General features: G+C 40.0%; 1 protein-coding gene across 1 annotated transcript in view; it reads left to right on the top strand.

Moving 5' to 3' along the window:
• The window catches only part of MYO5A (myosin VA), a gene marked incomplete at both ends in the record, with an annotated part of 91,006 nt that overhangs the window by 46,957 nt on the left and 22,978 nt on the right, over positions 1-21,071 (top strand). Inside the window, 13 exons of the mRNA XM_079541190.1 lie at positions 585-666; positions 3,520-3,660; positions 4,206-4,331; positions 6,828-6,911; positions 10,172-10,333; positions 11,452-11,549; positions 12,181-12,267; positions 12,367-12,475; positions 13,586-13,797; positions 14,723-14,879; positions 18,365-18,604; positions 19,081-19,329; positions 20,454-20,547. Of these exons, the coding sequence (XP_079397316.1) occupies positions 585-666; positions 3,520-3,660; positions 4,206-4,331; positions 6,828-6,911; positions 10,172-10,333; positions 11,452-11,549; positions 12,181-12,267; positions 12,367-12,475; positions 13,586-13,797; positions 14,723-14,879; positions 18,365-18,604; positions 19,081-19,329; positions 20,454-20,547 (1,841 nt within the window). The remainder of the gene's footprint in view (positions 1-584; positions 667-3,519; positions 3,661-4,205; positions 4,332-6,827; positions 6,912-10,171; positions 10,334-11,451; positions 11,550-12,180; positions 12,268-12,366; positions 12,476-13,585; positions 13,798-14,722; positions 14,880-18,364; positions 18,605-19,080; positions 19,330-20,453; positions 20,548-21,071) is intronic.

The following is a 21,071-nucleotide window of genomic DNA, read 5'->3' as shown; positions in this document are numbered from 1 at the left end:
AGTCTTTTTGCTAGAGGTGCATTACCTCTTACATGATTATCTACCACAAATTATTTTGGTCTTTGTCATGCTGCACTGTGTGGATTAAACAAACAAACAAACAAACAAACACCAACCAAAAAGTCAAAACACAAAAAAAAACCCTAAAACAAACCCTTACCTGTTGCTTTTTCCAGGTGAAGTGAGTAGGTGTTTAGTTTTGATAAGCCATCCAAGATCTTTGTCTTGACTTTTAAGTTTGACATCTACTGTGGGATTTCAAATTTTTTATATTGGTTGTTCCATTATGTATTGTATTGGAGAAGGTCGTATGCCAGTTGTCACCTCATGGTCAGAGTTGACAGAGGTAACTAATGTGCTCTCTAGGAACATCGATGTCTTCCCTGTGTTCTTCATCCCTGCCAAAAAGAGCATTTCTGAGCTTGCTCTGTGACTTGCTATTTCCCCATGTGCTTTGTTACATGGTTATGTTTTTTATGCCTAGAATAATGCAATGAATTCAATCACTGGGAGGGAATTTAAAGTTGTGGAATCATTTAATCTGTCTTTTCACTGAACAAATATTGTTGAATATCTACTTTCAGATTTGAGACATTTGAAATCAACAGCTTTGAACAGTTCTGTATCAACTATGCCAATGAAAAACTGCAGCAGCAGTTCAATATGGTAAGAAGGAAATTACTGGCATTTCCTCTTCCCTTTTCTCTCACCAAAGTCCATTCTGCTAATCGGGTCCCCAGTGGTTAGGATGAATTCCTTCAGTCTATTAACCAGCTGTCCTGGCCGTGGGTTTTAGGGGCTGGGGAAAGATTGACTATCTACTGAAAATAGATTTTATGACTAACTGCTGCTCTGGGACTATTTGAAATTCCGATCACAGTAACAATTGTAAGACAGAGGCAGTGCCTAGCAATTAAGACCCTGAGATTGCCTGTCAATGAGAACACTGTATGGATGAAGTTTGAGTTAGTTGTGTCTTTATAACCTGCAACAAGAGTCTCTACACTGACAGCAGAGAGCAGAACTTCATTGCTGGAAATCTGCCTTGCTCACTTTCTCTCCTATTGCAAATGGCATTATTTTTTGAGGGTTTACAGTCATGTCCTTAAGATGATCACTGATGTGTGGCAAGAAGTGCCTCTTCTCCCTCCTTCACAGAGATCATGATTCTCTCTCTCCTGTCAGCCTCAGTGACATTTTTAATTATATATCTTACCTGCATAATGATGAGGCAAGTTATTTATGCCAGGCCTGTTGCTAGGCTGTGCTGCAGTGCTGGAATAGCTTTGAACTATATTTATAAGAGCACTTCAGTGGTGGTGTGTATTTGCAGAACTGGATCACCCTTAGCAATTGTTTATCCCAGCGGCAGGGACACGGATTGGGAGTAAGCAGCATGTTGGAACTGAGGTTAGCTTCCCAGGTCCGGAATGGTGGTTCTGTATCTATAGTGCTGCAGATGGCTTCAGCTCCATAAGCTGCATGTCATAACTGCTAAGCATAAGGTATTTCAGGGTTTTCTCAGCTCTACAGAAAAAAAAATCATTCTGTGAAAATAATAAAGGTTCGTTTATTATTGGGTTGGGATCACTGCTCCCATGTTCTCTTTCCCACGTGTTTCACAAAGGATGCAGTCAAGAGGTGTTTGTGTGATTCCTTTCTAAACTTCCAGACTGGCCCTGTGGACACAGACCCGTAGGACTGCAGCCTTTGCTACATGCAGTGCAGCAGGCAGATGTACTGATTGCTGAAATCCCTGTGGGATGGTGCTGGCAGTCAGCAAATGCACTGCCTGAGATGCTGAAGCAGCACGTGGGCTGGCCCTGCACCCCATCCTCTCCCTCATCCAACAGCTTGTCTCTTGTCTCTTACTCGAGGCAGGAGGACGCAGAACGATGGAAGAGGCAGCTTCTGTGCTGCTGTTTGAGAAAGCACGGCTTCGGGAATTGGGATAATTAAAGATGATGTTGCTTTGACAAATGTCACAACTTAGATAAACATGAAACCGTGACATCTTCTCTATCTACAGCATGGCTTTATTTTATGATGCTGTGATCCTCCCCTAGTATCCAGCCTTTTGATTTAACAGCTTGGTACTTTTGTGCTGGCCAGGTTTTTGATAAGTCTTTGGCTTTTTTTGATAAGTCTTAGGCTTCCCTACACTTTGGGGAGAATGGAGGAGGTGGTGCTGTGGATTAGTGCAGCAAGCATGATGTAAGGGCCCCTAGGACAGCATGTTGGTCAACCCTTGCTGAGAGAACCATTCCACAAACTGCTAATTTTTTATAATAAAGAAATGGGTTTATGTGTAGGTGGCTTAGATACGATGCACCAATAAAATGTTATCATTTACTTTCCTGTCAGGAATTAACTTGCATGTAATGCAGCTGTTAAGTGGATGAGCATGGAAGGGCTCCCACGGGCACTGTTAAGGAGCGCTGTTTTGGAAAGGATCATGTTAAGCTAATGAAATAAAAAGGATAAACTGCTTTGTCAGGGCGGCTTGTGCTGTCTTACTGGTGTGTGCTGGACAACTGCGAGTGTTTATGGACTTCTGAGCTGAATTAAGGGGACAATTAAGGCTGATTCCAAAACTATAGGTGTTGCTGGCTATCCCCTATATAGTGCCTGTAGTGCTGCTCTTTGGTGTTGCTTGGGATATGTTTTGAATTTATTTTTGCCTGTTACAGCAGCTGGTATGCATTAAAATTTAAATAGATGATAAAATATAATTTAAAATAAGTGGAATCAGCAGTATTTTTAATTCTTAAAAAGCATGCTTGTGCTGTTAAGACCACAGTTTCCTTGTTTAATATTTTATCATGTATTTTTTCCTGAAGTTTATTTCCTATGCACATTTTTTAAGCTGTGCAGGGGCTTTTTTTTTTGCTTTTTTTTTCAGTAATACATTTTTAAAACTATCCAACACCATTTTTATTGATCTTGGTACCAGATGCATTTTCCACAAAATTTGTTGTGCTAATACTCTTAGTCATTCTTGCAGGTTTTTGCTGGGAGTATATTTAGTGTAATACGTCATCTCCGGAAAAACTTATCAGTCATTTGAGAGAAAATGGAACTGCTGTTTTACAAGAAAACACAAGAGGTTTATTGTGTAATTTTACTTGAAATAGAGCAATATTCGTCAATTTGAAATCATAAGTGTGTGTCAAATCACAATTTAAAAGTTGCTGTTCCTGTTCTTGAAGCTTTTTCAGGGTCTTGTGTTATTTTTAGAAAAAGAAGCTTATAGTAACCGTGGAACAATGTGCGAGAAGGAAAAGCAGACCTTATATGCACAGAGTATGGATGAATGCATTAATTCAGTCTGTTGTTTTTAGGCCAGAAAAAAAGGTTAATTTGTCTTTCATACACTTACTTGTTAAAAGGTTTATTCAGTTTAACTTGTGCACCACTTGACAGCCTGGATTAAATGTGCCAAGGTGAATTCAAGTGGGAGTTTGATGTATTTATTCTGCATTTTGTTTCACGGAAAACTGTTTTCTTTTTGCCCCATAGCACGTGTTTAAGCTGGAACAAGAAGAATACATGAAAGAACAAATACCATGGACCCTGATTGATTTCTATGACAATCAGCCTTGCATCAACCTCATAGAAGCCAAAATGGGAGTTCTGGATCTGTTAGATGAGGAATGCAAGGTGTGTTTTCAAGGGCTTTCATAGAGAAAGAAGTCATCATCTATCCTGCTACCTGGGGCCTCACAGGGAAAATAATCTGTATGTAGCCATTATTTTGATGCTCTGCTGTTGAAATACTTTAAGGAATGTAGAAACAGAATTGGCAATCAGAGAAGGAGAAAAAATGATTTTTAGTCATGTTTTTTTTTTTCTTTTTAACCTTAATGAGTCTATGATAATTCAGTGGGAACTCAGCCTGGTGGTGGTAGATAAATTCTGACCCACTGTCAGTCAGGTACCATTTCTCTGGGATCCTCACCGGCGTGTGTGTGTGACACTGAAAGTGCTGTGAGCATCGTACGTGTCGCGTAGCAGCGATAAGGGCTGTGCCGAGTCCACAGTGTCTGGAAAGCAAGGACGTGGCTACTTGCTTAGGGCAGTGCTGGAAATCCGAGGAGCCAGAGTTTGAAAGCAAACTGAAAAATATTGTGCCCACCTCCTTAGTTTCCTTTGCTACTGAAAAAGTTTGCAGGACGTTTTAAATGGCTTTGTGTTCTCTTATGTAGATGCCAAAAGGCTCGGATGACACGTGGGCCCAAAAACTGTACAATACTCATTTGAATAAATGTGCCCTCTTTGAAAAACCACGTTTATCCAATAAGGCTTTTATCATCAAACACTTTGCTGACAAGGTAAGGAGTTTTCTGCTGGTTAGCTCTTTTCAGATGTGCAGGTGGGGGGTGGTGAGGGAGAGGCTGAGACAAGTGCTGCGCCAGGGAGCAGGGCTGTGGTGTTCCCAGCCTGGGGGAAGCTTGTGCCTAGGAACTGCTCAGATGTGTATGGGACAGATGCTGGGCTGTCCCACCGCCTGGTGAAACCTGTCTGCAGCTTGGATGCAAAACTGGGGCTGTGAATTGACAGATGTTTCTGTATCTCATGCCAGTTCATGAAGTTATCGGCTCTGTGTGCCTGTTACAGCACCGTTCAATCTGCTGGAGGCTTCAGCTGATTGCTTTCTCCCTCAGTTCAGTCAGGGTGAGCCACTTCAGCTGGTGTGGTTTCAGCAGCAGTTTTTGGTTAACGCCGTTCAGTGAGATGAGGTGGAGTAGGGAGTGCCCAGGAAGCATTCCCACTGGCCACGAGGCAGAAGGAACAAGCTGACGGGCTGACTGGTGGACAGCAGCCTAATTTTCTGCTCGGCTTCTTGCCCGCCTGTACACCAGCTCCAAAGAAAGTTGAGCTGGCAGCTGTGCAGAGCCAGGAAGACAAACAAGAGCTCCTGACTCCTATCACATGCTGTAATCACTCACCGTCCTTTGTTCAAAATGTGCATTTGCAAGTCACAACGTGAATCCCAATTACATTAGGCAAAATAGAAAATCATGAATCTATCCATGGTGTTAGCTAGACCAACAACAAATGAATGCCAGCTTTGCTGCAAACAGGCAACAAGCTAACAACACATCCTGCTGTTATCGCTGGAGTCTCGCTCTTCCCACCTTTCGCCTCTTCCGGTCAGTGAGCAGCTGCTTCTGGCAAACTCAGTGGAGTGCATGTGCTGTCCAGCCCTGACAGCACACAACCCAGCTGGGTTGAAAGAAAAAAGATAAAATCCAGTTTAAGATACTTGTCGTGTTAAATAAAGAAGCTGGTTCAGAATTTTGTCAGCTTTGTCAAAAAGCTGTGGCTGCAGGCTTGGGCAAGCTCTGGAATTCATATCATCAGTCTGGATGTGCTGACTAGAGGGCCTGGAGTACTTTATTTGCCTCCTCTTGATTTCTCAGAGGTTCTTCAAGTTACAGAGGAGAGATCCTATTCTTGTTGTTTCTGGTGTTATCTTAATGAAAGCCCTGAGAGCTCTGTGACCATACACAGGTTTGTGAGTTCTGTTTCATTTGCTACATGAGAGAACAAGAAGGATTTAATTCATGTTTCTTATACTGTACAATAGTCTAAAGTTTGATGTTTGAAAATTGGATGTTCCTGTGCCTGCTCTGAGAATCGTGGTCCAAGGAAGGCTAAAAGGAGCTGCAGGCAGGTACTGGCTGAGCTCTGAGCCCCAGTGCATTGTGTGTGCCAAGCAACGTGTGCTTTCCTGTGTGCTTATGTGAGGACAGACAGACATCTTGAAAAAATAAGACTGTAGCTGACATGTGAGGGAGCTGCGTGCCTTGTCGTCATCTTTTCTGGGAGAAAGCAGAGATCTTGCTGCCCTCTCGTGGCATCATCTCCGCAGTAAGAACATAAGTGGTACCTGAAATAACGTGCAGTGGGCTTCGAGTTATGGGCAGACCTTGGAAAATCCCCTTGTGTTCCCGGTAGGAATATATTAGATGTTGTTTTGCAGCCTGGGGGATAGTGTAATTGTGTAGGAATTATTCAGTGGCAGTACTGGAAGATGTCTGCTGATGGACGCCGGTTTGTCTGCACTGCAAGAGCAGAGTCATTTTAAGGGCTCGCTATTGTGTTTTTTTAGCCTGCACTTTTGCTGAGACAAGATCAGAGCGAGACCTGAAAGCAGAGTTGCCATCCTTATGCTAACTGTCTTTGAATTCTAAGGTGTAAACTTGTGACTGGAACTTTCAGTTTTTGTTCAGCCTGGAATTAGGACTGTGGAATATTAGGTTTTTATGTGAAGCTCTGGCCGGTTTTTGATCGAGAATCTGTGGCCCTGTGATAGAGGAAGGCCACGTGTTCTCACAGTGTGTTGTCACCACAGGCAGACTTACTGATTCTCAAACAAATGATCTTTCTGAGTGCAAATAGGCATTTTCCTAACAACTTGCAGGCAGATTTACTTATTGCCTGTCAGGTAATGAGATGAGATATTTCGTTCTCAGTTGTACCCAGGTTTCTCACAATTTTGCAGTCCTGATGACTTCAGTGTAGACATGCTTAATACAAATTTTGATTCTTCACCTTTACAGTAACCATTCAGTCATGCTGTCTTACCACAGGCACCGCTCTGCAGAGATATATCAGGTCTACTGCAATAGCAGTATTCATCTCTATATGTTTTGATGTTTTACAGTTTCTGGAAAGCACTGTCTTGGAGCAAGATCTGCATTTTCAGCAGATAATTTCAACATCCAGAAGAATTATATTTTAATGTGAATGTTATAGATGTAGATTCTGTGCTACTTATTACATACTTAGTTTTTGGGGTTTTTTTAAACAATTCTTTTCAGGTGGAATATCAGTGTGAAGGCTTTCTGGAAAAGAACAAGGACACAGTTTATGAAGAACAAATTAAGGTCCTAAAATCAAGTAAGGTTAGTATAAGGATTCTTTTTGTTTCTTTCTGTAGTTATAATGCCTTGAGTTAAGCATTATAAAGTCTTAAGTTAAGAAATCTTTCATAAAACCAGGAAATTTTTCTCCCTTGACTGAAGATGAGCATAGTTTATATCACATTTACTTTTTTATCCATTTGAATTTAGGAAGTCCTGTAGCCTTTTTTCCAGCTGAGAACTGTATGTATTTAGCCACTGATTTCAATAGATCAAAATGTTCCCTTTTTTTTTCCCCTCTAATATACTGTAGTACCATAAGAAGGCTTAGCAGTTAAGGCTTTTTTAATCTGAAAGCAGAAACTGCTTGCTTATGGCCTGACAATTGAGCAGAATAGTGTCGCAAGAGACAAGTTCTGTCCCAGAAGCAAAATGAAAGGAAGGAAATCTACAAACATGGAGGACATGAACCAGAACTTAGTGAGCCTCACCTTCTATGTCTATGACAGATAATATCTGAATGGAAATACTTTGCATGAAGTAATATTATAGAATAAGCCTTCAGTGGCATTATCTGCTATTTTAATGTAAAAAATGTTGGTTGTGCTCTTTTGAAAGGTAAAGTCAATTAACATTGTGGTGTGACGACCCTTGGGAATTTGCTAGCTCTAGTGCCCCAGGAAGCTTGGTATCAAGGACAGACTGCTTAAAATTATGCGATTCTATCAAGAATTCCAACTTTCTTCTTTTGTTTGTATCCTGAGCTGATTTATGAAGTTAAATGATTAAAATGTGTAGTATAATGAAAGAACTACAGCAGACTTTCCTCTGAGAGAAGCACTGAAACATGTCAGGTAGTTGCTTTGCTGTAGGGAGCGCTGCAGCAGCTCGGGGGCTGCCAGCTCACCATGTTAAGTCAGTCCAGTCTCAGTGATAAAAAACAAGACCAATTTTTCCCAATGGTAAATTTTACCAAAATGTTTTCCAAAATTTGAATTTGAGAATGTCTCATTTTTATTTTTCAGCAGACCCTATTTATTAGTAACTTTAATATGATTATATTGCTGATTTTTATTCTTTCTTTGTTGTTGCTCTTCTCTGGGTTTGCTGTGCACATTCAACAGAAGGTAATTCTCAACTGAATGCATCATCTGTCATCCTGCCCATGCACACTCTCGCTGCTAGGGGTTTGAACATACAGCTCAAATGCTTCTTTGCTCTCTGAAGTGCATGACAAACTCTTCTCTTGGCAGGCAGTGTAGTGTTGAGTTATATATTTTGGCCTTCTCTTTAAATCCACCCACAGCACCTGCTTGAATCAGTTCAGTTTCTGTGCATGTATCATGAAAGTGCATGCATGTCCTCAGCTTCTGTGCTTGCTACTGGCATGTTGTTAAGATCTTCTATTGTGGATCTGTATTGAAAGAAATTGTCAGTAAGATTATATCAGCAGAATGTCAAGTAGTTGGAAAAAATTACAGGGGAAAAATGCTTGCTTGTTTTCTACCCTGTGAATTATCTGCCCTTTGATCAGTGTTTTCCCTCTCTTTGAACACTCCTAGTGTTCTGCAAAACAAAGAAAACTGATAAGATAGGAAAAAAACAACCCAAACCAAAACAGAATTGCCCCTACAGTGTGGATCTTGTCAGCAGTGCTCTCCTGTTGACCTCTGCTGCTGTATGTTGCACCTTTCTTCTGTATGCAGTAACTGAAAATTGTGATTTTGAAATGTACTTATCCATTTTTACAGACAGGCTTTCTCAGGAGTGGGAAGAGGGAGGGAATGTGTAGCTTAGAGCTCATCCATCCAGCACTCAGACACTGGGAACCTCTTCCTCACCTTTGCCCTTGTTGCATTAAAGCATCAGTACTTTCAGACAAAGCACATTGCATTCAAAAAAGTTCCTATATGGAATTAAAGGACTCAGCTATGTAATTTAGATGGCTACAAACATAGCTTCATACTGTCTGACTGCAGGCAGCTGAATGAGCTTTCCAGACATCCTAAAGTCTTTGTCCAGTCAGTGGAAGGAGACAGGCTTAATCACCCTTTGGAGATGTCATTCATCCAGAGCTAAGGTGGTAATTTAAGGGAATCTAAGGTAATAGTGCTCTTGACCTGGGAGACTTAGGTGAGATAAAGCTGAATTGCAATACTCCTCTTTAAATCCAGTGATTTAGGATATCTTTATAACATTCAGAGCCATTATGTTAAGCTAGAGTTCTGTGCTAGATGCTAGCACAGAATTTTTGTTTGATGCCTTCTGCTAGCCCATCTGGCACACAACAGAGCACAAATACCATTTTGTTGCACAGCATGTTTTGTTGGATATCATGCATGCTCACCAAAAGGCAAAAGCAATTTTTTATTTTTTGTACTTAGTTGTACTTAGCCCAAGCACCTTTAGCATTATAAAATGAATGTTCCTGTCTCTTGTGGGAAAATGCACAGATGCTATGAAAGATTATTCACTGACAGATAGAGAAGTTCAGATTTTCTTATTTTTGTAATGCTTCTGAAGTGATGCCATTTTTGGTAGAAAGACCTGATGGTGTTATTTTTAGTTACAAGTTATCTCAAGGCAGCTATTATCTATGGGTGTATTTTGTAGTCATTAGAGAAAGGGAACCGGAAGATCTGAATGATAGGTGGAAAGATTTTTCAGGTTTTATTTCCACTCCCACAGGTCTGATAGCAGCTCTTCAGTCACATGAATTTAGCTGACAGCTTTTTAGCTGATGATCCCTCTTGTTTCAATTTAGAGTGATAGAGGAGGAATAATCTTTGTTGCTTGCAGGGTTATTCAGTGTCCTATATATTGCACAACCACACAAAGAAATTTTATGCACCACTGGAATACGAAAGGACCTTGTTGCTTCCCTCTGTCGTCAAAGCAGCCATATATAATTGCAGTTGGTACTTACAAAACTGCTGTCAGTATCTGACAGTTTCACGTGGAAGCTATTGCTGGCTCTTTGAAAAGAAAACTCGAATCAGAATTTTATCTTCAGAAGGAGACTCACTGATCAAATCCACACATTTTTAGTATTAAACCATGACCCATTCACTGTACTGCTATCTTGAATGCTATTTTACTTTGTTTGCTATTTATTTTTAAATATTTAAATATTTTAAATTTTAAAATTAAAGCAATCAATAGTTTTGATTGCAATTTATTCCTGTTTTCCTATGTGGCATTGAAGAAAACAGAACCTGGTTTGTAACCACCTTAAGCACAAATGTGTGCCATCACTTGCTGCATTCTTACTCTCTGTAATTTTTTTTTTGCTGTTATACCAGTTTAAGCTGCTGCCAGAGTTATTCCAGGATGAGGAGAAGGTCATCAGTCCCACATCAGCCACCTCTTCAGGCCGTGTGCCGTTGTCTCGAACTCCTGTAAAACCAGCCAAGGCCAGGCCAGGTCAAACTAGCAAGGAGCATAAGAAAACTGTGGGACATCAGGTGAGTTTAAGGATGCAGCTGTGCTAAATAATCTTGCTTTTTACGTTCCTCTGTCCAATAGGTCTTTGGGCAGGCTAGTGATTCCTGGGGTCCCTAGTGATTTTGGGACCACTGCAGTTGTTCGTGACATACAGTTAATGCAAATATACCATAATTACTAATATAATTTGGGCCAGAGTTTCAGGAAGCTCAATTCTTAATGTGGTGCCAAATCAGAAACTAATGTTTTTGCAAGGTAGGTTTAACATGTTGGATGCTGAGAAGCTTTGAAAATCTTGTACTGTGTCTTTTTGGTAGTTTTCACATTCTTTGACTCAATTCCAAAGTATGAGTTCAATCCTCAGAAAACTCACAGAGGGCTAAACATAAAATATCCATCTGTATGTGCCAGAATTGTATTAAAAGTGTGTAAATCAGTATGGCTGAATTCTTTGTTAATTTCCAATCAACACATTTAACAGATGTTTTCTCTGGGTAGATTTGTCCTCAGCTAGCGCTTTATGTATTGTCCCTTGGAATATTCATTGAAGCCAGTGAGAACTTTTTGTGACAGTTTGGTACTCAGTTTTAATGTACTTGCCAGTCTGTACCACTGTGCTATTGAGCAGTTCCATTTTCCTTTGTCTGGGACTTCTAGAATATCATCCAGAGTTCTCATCAGTAGGTGTGACACTGGAATCACTGGAGCCAAAGCAAATGATAATTGTTCTTTTCTGTTGATTTTAAATTTTATTTGAAGTCGATATAAAATTAAATGGCTATTTAGTAATGCCATGAAGTTCACTCATGAAGAGATGGATTGGACAAGTTTTAGCGTAGAAGAGATAGGCAGAAGCTGAAAATAAATCAGTTTATCCCATGTTTTTGTAATTTATCACATGCCTGTAGGGAGTTTTACTCCCATAAAGTCTAGCATTTAGAGCTCTGGCTGTAATGTAGTTCACCCCAAAATGATATCTGGATCTAGTATCTGTTGCCATAACAAAAACAAGTTGATGTGTTTTCTACCAAAAGCACTATCACGAATAAGCAAGTGTTGCTCAGTCTACTTCCTGAGATTCTTTCAAACATGGCAGTTGAGATTATTCCTTGATGTTTTCCCCTTCTTTTTCAATAAGTTTCGAAACTCTCTTCATCTGCTGATGGAAACCCTGAACGCTACAACTCCACACTATGTGCGCTGTATTAAGCCTAACGACTTCAAGTTTCCATTCACGTAAGTTGGTTTGTGTATGGTTCATGTAGGCCTGGGATTCGGAGGGAATTCCCCAAGGACTCGGGGTCGAGGTTCTGCTAAACATTGCTCAGTCAGGAGTGCAATGGTGTGCCTCATTTCTGTTGTTATGTGCGTGCCGATGTGTGCTTACAGCAGGGTTTGTTTTGGAGTAGAGGGTTCTTTCTGAGCTTTTTTTCTTGCATGGTGGTATGTGAGAAATACCTGCAATTTCAGTTTAGCTGTTTTGAATTTGACTGACAGCATATCTTACATTTGCTGGAATTTGCTTTTACTAATTACATTGTTTTCTTATTTCCAGTTATTCCTAATCTTTTTTCATATATGAATTTGCTCAGAGCTTTTCTCAAATGCCTGTTTAACAGCTGGGCACAAAAAGACCTCCATGACCACGTGTGTCAGGCAGGCTGGTGAGAAATGGGACAAGGCCTCTGTAGATGAGCTTCTTGAAGCAGCTCAGGCAATTCTGAATTCTGTGATCAGGCTGTTCTCTGTTATTGCTGAGTTGTGGAAGCACTACCTGTACTTGCTATCCAGTTGTCAGATCCCACGGATCCAAAGGCACTGGGTAACACTAACCCCACACCCACAGGTTCTTTTTAATCCCACACAGATTTGACGAAAAGCGAGCAGTGCAGCAGCTGAGAGCTTGCGGTGTCCTGGAGACCATCCGAATCAGTGCAGCTGGTTTCCCCTCCAGGTGTGTTTGCTGCTTTTTGGATTGTTTTCAGCTACAGTTATTTTTTGTAAGAGAATTGTTTGTTGTTTGAGCTGACGCCATCTCTGTTTTATGGAACAGGTGGACATACCAAGAGTTCTTCAGCCGTTACCGTGTTCTGATGAAGCAGAAAGATGTCCTGAGTGACCGAAAGCAGACATGTAAAAATGTCCTGGAGAAGCTGATTCTGGTACTAGATGTAGTCCTTAAAGCATTTGGAATCTGAAGGAATAAAGATAGGTCTCCTTGCTGAGTGCCATCAGCCTTTGTCATACCACAGCAGCCCCTTGCTTTAACTCTTACCTCCTTTTGCAGCCCTGCATTTCCAGACTATGCCATTAGCACCAGAATTGCACCTGAACTGATGTGGTTTCTTGGGTTTTTTTAAGAACCAATGAGCAGTGCAGTGGAGGAAGTCAGGCTACAAAGAGACAGTTCTAAGTATTGCCCAAGTAGAGGGTGATTAATTGATACTTACGCAGAAGAGAAAGAAATAAAGTTTTCTAAAGATACAAAAGTAAGAACTTCACCTTGTTGAAGTACAATGCCAATGTTAAGATGTTTATGGAAATAAGAAAAATAAGTATTCTGCGGACAGGTTGGCTTTCTGAATTCTGTGTCATTGGCTGGACTTAACTAAAATCTTTTGCCATTCATTTCAACTTGGCATCAATAAATCAACAAAATAATTTTTTTATCGTACTTTTCTATGGTTTCTGTTGTCTCAGGATTTCCCCCTAACGAGGGCAGCAGCCATGCAGAGAGAAAATATTATTCTCTTCCTGCTTTAGTTCTGAAATTTCAGATGTGTTTCAGGAGCATGGTTGTGTTTTGTTCTGGCTCAGTCCTGTGTCAGTAAATGATGAGTACACGTTTGAAGCCTGAGCTGTTTCCTTTGTACTGTATGATATGGTTGAAAGTGGGCAGTTTCCACTGCTTAAGCAAGAAATTTTAAATATGCATTGCCTGTATCACTTTCATCCTCTGGGCCTCTTCTTCATCTCTTATAGCCTTCCATGTCATTCACAAACTTTGTGACATTCTTCTTAAAGCAAATACCCTGTTTTATTTCTTCAGGCCCTGCTTGTGACCTTTTTGTATTAATTTGTTAACAGAATCATGCAGAGAAAATACTCTCCTTCACTAGCTAATTCAAGTCTAGATTTGCTTTAAATATTACACAGGTAAATTTGCCTCTTTACCAATGGTACTTTCATTTAGCCTTCATGTCTTTTTTTTTTTTTTTAAATCTGCTAACATTTAATGCTCTAACTGATCATCTTTTTTCCTCTGAAAATAGGACAAGGATAAGTACCAGTTTGGTAAGACAAAAATATTTTTCCGGGCTGGTCAAGTAGCCTATCTTGAAAAAATAAGGGCAGATAAGTTGAGAGCTGCCTGTATCCGCATCCAAAAGACAATCCGGGGCTGGCTGATGAGAAAGAAGTACATGCGTATGAGGAAGGCTGCCATCACCATTCAGAGATATGTCAGAGGGTACCAGGCACGATGGTAAGCAATACTCTGGGGAAAATCCACACTAGCCTCAATTCAGATACCTTTAAGTAGGACATTTAAATGTGATATATTTGCTCTCTCCTTTCTATGCTGGCTGAGAGGAAATGATTTTACAGGAAAATTAAGGAAATTGAATATAATGAGTGTGTCTCTCCTGCCTGTTTTTGACCTTCATAAGAGGACAGTAGCACCCTAGCCAGATGATGCTTAGAACAGTATGTTGTTAGTGGGAGCAGAATAAAACTAATTCTAGGAGATATATCTGAAAGTGAGGTAAAGCAGGACTTCTGGTTAAATTGTCACTGACCAGTTTCCATATCTGCTCCTGACTGGGTCTGTGCAGCTAGAGAAGTGATTTGTCACCCAGAATGCAGCTGTGAAGGGAGCTAGGTTAGCCGGAGTCATTTGTTTGGATTTACTCCTGAATGATGGCTCTGCATGAGCCAAAGAGTAGGAGTGAAGGTGGTGTCATTAAAGACAAGATGGTTTTGAAAACTGTAAGCATGTACCTTTGAAGAGAGGCTTATGTCACAATGCTTTGCAATTGTCTTCCTGAGAAGACCAGGAATGAGCAAACATTTTCTACAGGGTGAGTTTAGGAGAGGAAGTTTGGAAGCAGAAATAGGTTTAAAGCTGGAGAAAAGGAGATGAAAAATGAAGCTGAATTTATTTTGCCAGCTCTGTAGCACAGTTTCTAGAACAAGTGAAATCAACTCCTGGAAAACCTTGCAAGGTTTCTGTTCATTGTTCTGTTGTACTGCTGTATGGTAAAATAGCAAGTCAGTACGTGGTACTGCTGACAGCTTTCTGAAGGAAAGTGTGCAATTCCTGAGAAAGTGAATAAATTTACAGGATGTAAAAAACAGTATTAAAATATTGGACAACAGTTACAGGTGTTATTGCAATCTTTCTTGCATAGCTATGCCAAGTTCCTGCGCAGAACACGGGCTGCCATCATTATTCAGAAGTTCCAGCGCATGTATGTGGTCCGCAAAAGATACCAGTGCATGCGAGATGCTACTATTGCTCTGCAGGCTCTCTTAAGAGGTTACCTGGTCAGAAACAAGTACCAGATGGTAAGAAATAATGTTTTACTCCTTTACTCTAATTTTATTTCCACGTACCTTCAGAATGAAGCTGCTCTCTGGTGTCCCCCTTGGGAACCTGCATGCTGTTACGCATAATGCACAAACAAATGGTTGGAAAGGCAGCACCTGGAGATTAGAAAGTTCTGATACTGTAATCAGTGAATCACTCATTTCAGAGGTATTCACATTGTCATCTAATATGAATGCATAGACTTTCCATGCAGTCAGTGAAGCATCTAACAAGGATTTACAGACTTGAGAAGATGTTTTTTGTTTGTTGTATGGAATGTAGAGGCACCTAAATACTGAAAATAGATTTGTGTGGATATGCCTTTGTGAGTCCAAATCAGCACTGCTCACATCAGTATGCATATATGAAGTGGTAGTATTCCTATTCCATTCCTAATTTCAGTGAATCTGTAAAACTGTGGAGGGTTGAGAGAATATGTGAAGGACATGAATGTTGGCAAAGAGATACCTGAAAAAAAAAAAAAGAAAAAAAAAAAAAGAGATTGAAACTTTGACAGATTCTTGTGTTTTGGTGGTTTTTTTTTGTGTGTTGATGTTGGCTTCATTTTGGAGATAAATTGCTATAATCCTGCCCTAGCAATAATGATAACATTTTCTTGACTGTCTTTGATTAAAAATAAAAATTGTTTTAAGGAAGTTATAATTTCCATTTCAGTGGTTATAGAACTGGAAACAGAATTAAGATTCAGATGATTAGATTACAAAATGCCAGCTTGCATGGCACTTTTCTGTGAGAACAGTTTTAAGTAGCATCCTTACTAGGAAGTGAGGATCTCTGATCAGAATTTCTAAGCTCTGTTTACTCTGCTTGACTCAGCAATTTTGTGAGGGTCTTTGCTTTTTTTGATTAGAATTCTTGACATCTTCAGTATTAGAAGCCATATTTTATGTTGTAAGAATATATGTGTTTATAACCATGGTCTGACAGATATGACTGCTGGCAGATACAACAGCAAGATGCAGGTCACAGCATAATGTGGGATAAAGGCTATCCTTAGGAAATGGCTCATCTGCAGGAGATGGTTCTGTAGATCTGAAGTTAGTCATGTCAGTGGTGTATACTACATCTGTCCTGTAGCATGATGTTATAGAGATCCGTTTTATTCCCTGGTAATAGAAGTGGGTCAGTGGGCAGGGTGATGGTGGGTTGGCAGTTGGACTGAATGATCTTGGTAGTCTTCTCCAACCTTAATGATTCTATGAGTCTGTTGTGGATTTCTGGAGGGATCACCATATGAAGTGGTTGTATTTGCCTGTCAGGGAATTTCCCCCTTGAGCAGTGAATTGTTCGCCACAGTAAAACACAAAGTTCACAACGCAGGTGGAAGGTGCATTGACTGCATCTGAGTTGTGGCATGTAGATATCATCCTCATAAAGGTGCTATTTTACAAAAGCTGAGATACAGGGACGTCCAGAGACAGAAGCACAAGCTCTGCAAGCTGTGCATGCAGAGGTAAACACATCTTCTGAAGTTCACGGTGATTGCAGATGAGTGAAACTGAAAGGTCGTCCTGTGACTGCACCCTTGGCTGAGCTGTGACTGTACATAATATATGGTGCCTGTGTCGGTAGTTAGGATTGTGAAAGGTATCTGTTGTTGTTTTTATAACAGAGGGCACGGGTTGGCAGTCACATGACTAACAGAAGGAATTTGAAATGGTTGAATCATCTGTTTCACACATCCTGGGGAAGGCTTCTGCCTGAGACTTTGCAATGTGCTTGTTCGCTAGAGAAGGAATTTAGTTCCTCCAGAACTTTTGTATCAGGTTATCAGGTTATATTTTCCAGGAGAAAATACCTGATAAATTAAGTGACTTTTCTGATACTCTCACATTGGAGCGTACTGTTTCATCACTGGATTGCATGGGTGTGAGAATTCACTGGCAGATGAGGACCATCCCTACACAATGGAGGTATTCTATGGGACTTACTGCTTTCATGCTCCAGGTGACAGTGCTGCTTCAAACTAGTTGTATCTTAGTTATTAGGGCATCTATGGGTAACCTGGAAGACTATTTCAGGAAGCACGTATGGAGGAGGCAGGAGTGCTAACTGTGTTACTTGCAGTCAGAAGGACTTTGGCTTTTGACCTTGCTGTAGTTTCTAGGGATCTATTTCCTGCTTTTGAATTGAGCACTGGTATTTCAAGTCCTCGCTTTTTTCTTTAAAAATGAATGCTAAGGCAGAAAGCTTCTATTTCTTAGAATATTGCCACTTTGCCAGTGAACCTTTCAAATTCATTGATCTGAAAATGTAACGCTTTTAACACATTCCAGTTCATTTGCTAAGAAGTGTAAAATACAATAAAATTTGATTACAGTACTGGTTTGCTTTATCAGCTTTGTGGTAAATCATTGTAAGAATGTGAAATTATGTGTGATCTTTAAGCTACCAAATCCAGTAGGTAACACAAGATCTTAAATAGTTTTGCTCTTTAGAATAAACTGTTTAATTTGCAGAAGTTTAATTAAGTGAACTCTGGAGTTCTCAGAGTCCTGGAAGCCTTGTGGGTTTAGACATGCTCTCCCAGCATAGCTGTGGTCTACAGGAATTCAGGTGCTCCAAACCTGGGGGATCACTGTTCGAATCCGTGGGTGAAGGATCCAGAAACACATAGTAGAATCTTCCTAGTGGAAATCTCTGGCTGATTTCTTGATTATGTTTCATTAAAGTGACTTTTTAAAAATAGCTACAACTAATTTTTCTTTTTTTTTTTTTTACATCTCAAATCTATAACTGAAAATTCTGCCATCAAATGCATTGGAATCACTACAGTCTAAAATTTCTGATTAAAATATATAGGGAGGAAAATATTTTTCCAGCCGACAAGTATAAGGAATGGCAAGCAAAAAGAAAAAAAAGAAAAGAACACATCCTGGAACGTGTAGCTCAGTCATCTTAGGGTATGGCTGTTCTTACTAACAGCTGCTGTAGTGTTCTTTGGGTTACAGTATGTAATAGCTGCACTGTGCGTCAAGTGCAGTGATTTTATGCTGTGCATTGATGAATTCTGTGCTGCATATGTCAGTGCTTTTAAGAAGTTTAAAAGTAAAAGAGACAATAAAAAAACATTTCGGTCATCTGGATTGTATTTGTAATCTTGACAAAGGGTATAATGTATTTTTGTGATTTGCTTGATCTGACATCAGCAGAAAGGAATGCTTGCTTCTTCAACATGTCTCTGGTTCTTTCTTTCCACGTTCTTAATTCTGTGGGTTTTTTTATTTTTATTTTCTTTTGTCTTCCTTATTCCTGTCCTCTTTTACTCTTCTGTTTTTAAAAAATTAATTCCAGATTCATTTCTTTTGCATTTCACCAGCAGTTTCTCTTTTCAGACTAAGGTGTCTCTATTTACATCATCTTTACACCTTTCATTATGGAGTCGATTTAACTGAGCAGGTGTAGCTCTAATAGCACTTGTGGTGTTTTTTCTGAACTGTAGATGCTTCGAGAGCACAAGTCTATTATTATTCAGAAACATGTAAGAGGCTGGCTGGCTCGAGTGCACTACCGTAGGACCTTGAAGGCAATTGTTTACTTGCAATGCTGTTACCGGCGCATGATGGCCAAGAGGGAGCTGAAGAAACTGAAGATAGAGGCTCGGTCTGTGGAACGCTACAAGAAGCTTCACATTGGCTTGGAGAACAAGATCATGCAGCTGCAGCGGAAAATTGATGAACAGGTAAAGCTCTGGGAAGACGTCTGGGAGTCTTGTGTTTCCTTCTGTAGCACTGGGCATTCACTGCAAATCTCTTCTCTGCTGAATAATGCTGAGAGAAGAGAAAAGTAGACAGCAGTTGAACTGAAATCTTAAAACATCTGTTTGTGTCTCTCAGAAGCACTGAGAGAAAGCATCTGCTCCTTTAGCTTCAGTCTTTCGTTGGAAGCGCTCCAGTTGCTCAATTAAAGGGGAAGGCGATATGATCAAGTTTGGTGTTTGTGGGCTCTTTGATTTTAGTTCAGTACACTGATGTGTAAACTTAGAGACTGGACTACTGTTCTGCCACCTCTTTGAGCAATTCTCCTGCAAAAAGATACTGAAAAGGAGGGAACTGTTCTCTTGTTCCCCTGTCTCGGTATATTCTGTAAGCAACCAGAAAGCTTCCTTAAACCAGAACTTCTCCAACTGCTACGATGTCTCTTTTGTGTTTTGCAAAGAACAAAGAGTACAAATCTCTGCTGGAGAAGATGAATAACCTGGAGATCACATACAGCACAGAGACAGAGAAGCTTCGGAGTGATGTGGAGAGGCTTCGTATGAGTGAGGAGGAAGCTAAGAATGCAACCAATCGTGTTCTCAGCCTCCAGGAGGAGATTGCCAAGCTCCGGAAGGAGCTGCAACAGACTCAGACTGAGAAGAAGACAATTGAGGAATGGGCAGACAAATACAAACATGAAACTGAGCAGGTAAGTATGCAGTCCCAGGTGCATGAGCAGACTTACAGGAGCCTGGTGTCCACTCACGTTTTGTCAGACTTAACTGCTTTGGTTGTATGTCTGGTATTTTAACAGTATTTTTAATTAGTGTTATAGCTGTACAGCAGTAAATAGGTCTGATACCTAAATAATTGCACCTGTGCTTGAAGAATATGGTAAACTTACATATTGTGTGTAAGTACATTTACTTGGTCTATCCAGATTTTTATATTGAAAGAATTTGCCAATCTGAATACCCAAGCTCACTCAATTAGTGCAAGACAGCACATCTTACAAAGAAATCATTTTACCTACCTAGAGAGTTCAGTTGTATAGATATCTGAAATCAGTTTCATGCGCCGTATTCAAACAGTACCTACTTATATCTTGTCTAATTTAAATAACTAGCCTGCTGAGTTCCCGTATGTATGGACACTCTAGTTAAACAGGTTTTGACTAACTCCTTATCTGTGCTTTAAGTACAAATGTAGCAAACAAGTTGTTTAATGTTACAGTTACTTGTTGATATGGAGCAAGTTTTGAGTATTGTATAATGGAAGAGCCATTGTATCATTATGTGGTGCTGCCATGATGCATTTCAAGGCCAGTTGAATGAAAAGAAAAAATATTAATTGATTAAACAGAGTGACTCTGATATATCCATAAACAGAGACAAACGAGTAACTGGCAAACCTGAGCATAGTTGAAGTGGCACAGCTTTTGGTTGGATGTTAGATTACTGTATTAACAAATGCAAGGGAATAAACAAGAGAGCTAGCAAATCTTTTCCTGTTTTAGGAAGATATTGTTTTAAGAAATAAATTACATCTTGGTGACTTCACTGGAAAATGGCATAATGGAGTAGTATAAGGCAGTTTCAGCATCTGATCAGAAATGGAATAAATGCAAAATGAATGGGAGAATTTGAAGTGAGGTGTACATAGGAAAGTAATTTGAGAAATGAATATGTCACAACTTAGCTCACAGATTTAATTATCTGAGAGACCAATAAGAGCCTAAATATTTGTACTCTTACAACAAGGATGTAATTGCTGTTGGAGCTGTTGATGGAAGATGAAATGCATTCTGAGCCAGATATTTTGTTATCTCTCCAGCTGGTATCAGAACTGAAAGAGCAGAACACATTACTGAAAACAGAAAAGGAGGAGCTGAACCGCCGCATCCATGACCAAGCAAAGGAGATAACAGGTTGGTGCTGTTCTGTTTGCTCAGATTTTATACATCATGTTTGCTTGTAAAGCACACTCTACTGGCTAAATTGAGATAATCTGCTGTTTTGTATTCCTCATTAGATTAATAGTTTAATTTCTTTGTTGTAAGTACTCTCATATGTCAGAAATATTTACCGTTTGAGTTTTTCACTGTGAGTTTAGGATCTTTTAGGTGAGGATTCTTATTGCAAAGTTCTACATTGTAAAAGAAGGCTCTGATGTTTAATTCAGTGAATCTACTGCAGCATAGTTTTCCAGTGTGGTTTACTAATTGTGAAAGCAAATGTTGTGGTCCCTGTGTAGGCAGACACTTGAGTGCCTGATGCTTTCCTCGTTAGAAGGTGTAAGTTTGATCCAAAATTTCTGAGCCCTACGAGCTGCTGTGGCAACTGCTGCTACCACTGTGCAGACAGCAGCCAGAAAACCATAGCTCTAGATGTGAAGGTTATGATGGAAGCAGCTGCGATGAGAAGTACTTGACTTGCAGAACATCTCACATCT

Source organism: Tetrao urogallus, assembly GCF_951394365.1.
Source record: "Tetrao urogallus genome assembly, chromosome: 11".
Taxonomy (NCBI): Eukaryota; Metazoa; Chordata; class Aves; order Galliformes; family Phasianidae; genus Tetrao; species Tetrao urogallus.
The sequence above is the reverse complement of the archived record's forward strand: the minus strand, read 5'-3'. Positions and strand labels throughout refer to the sequence as shown.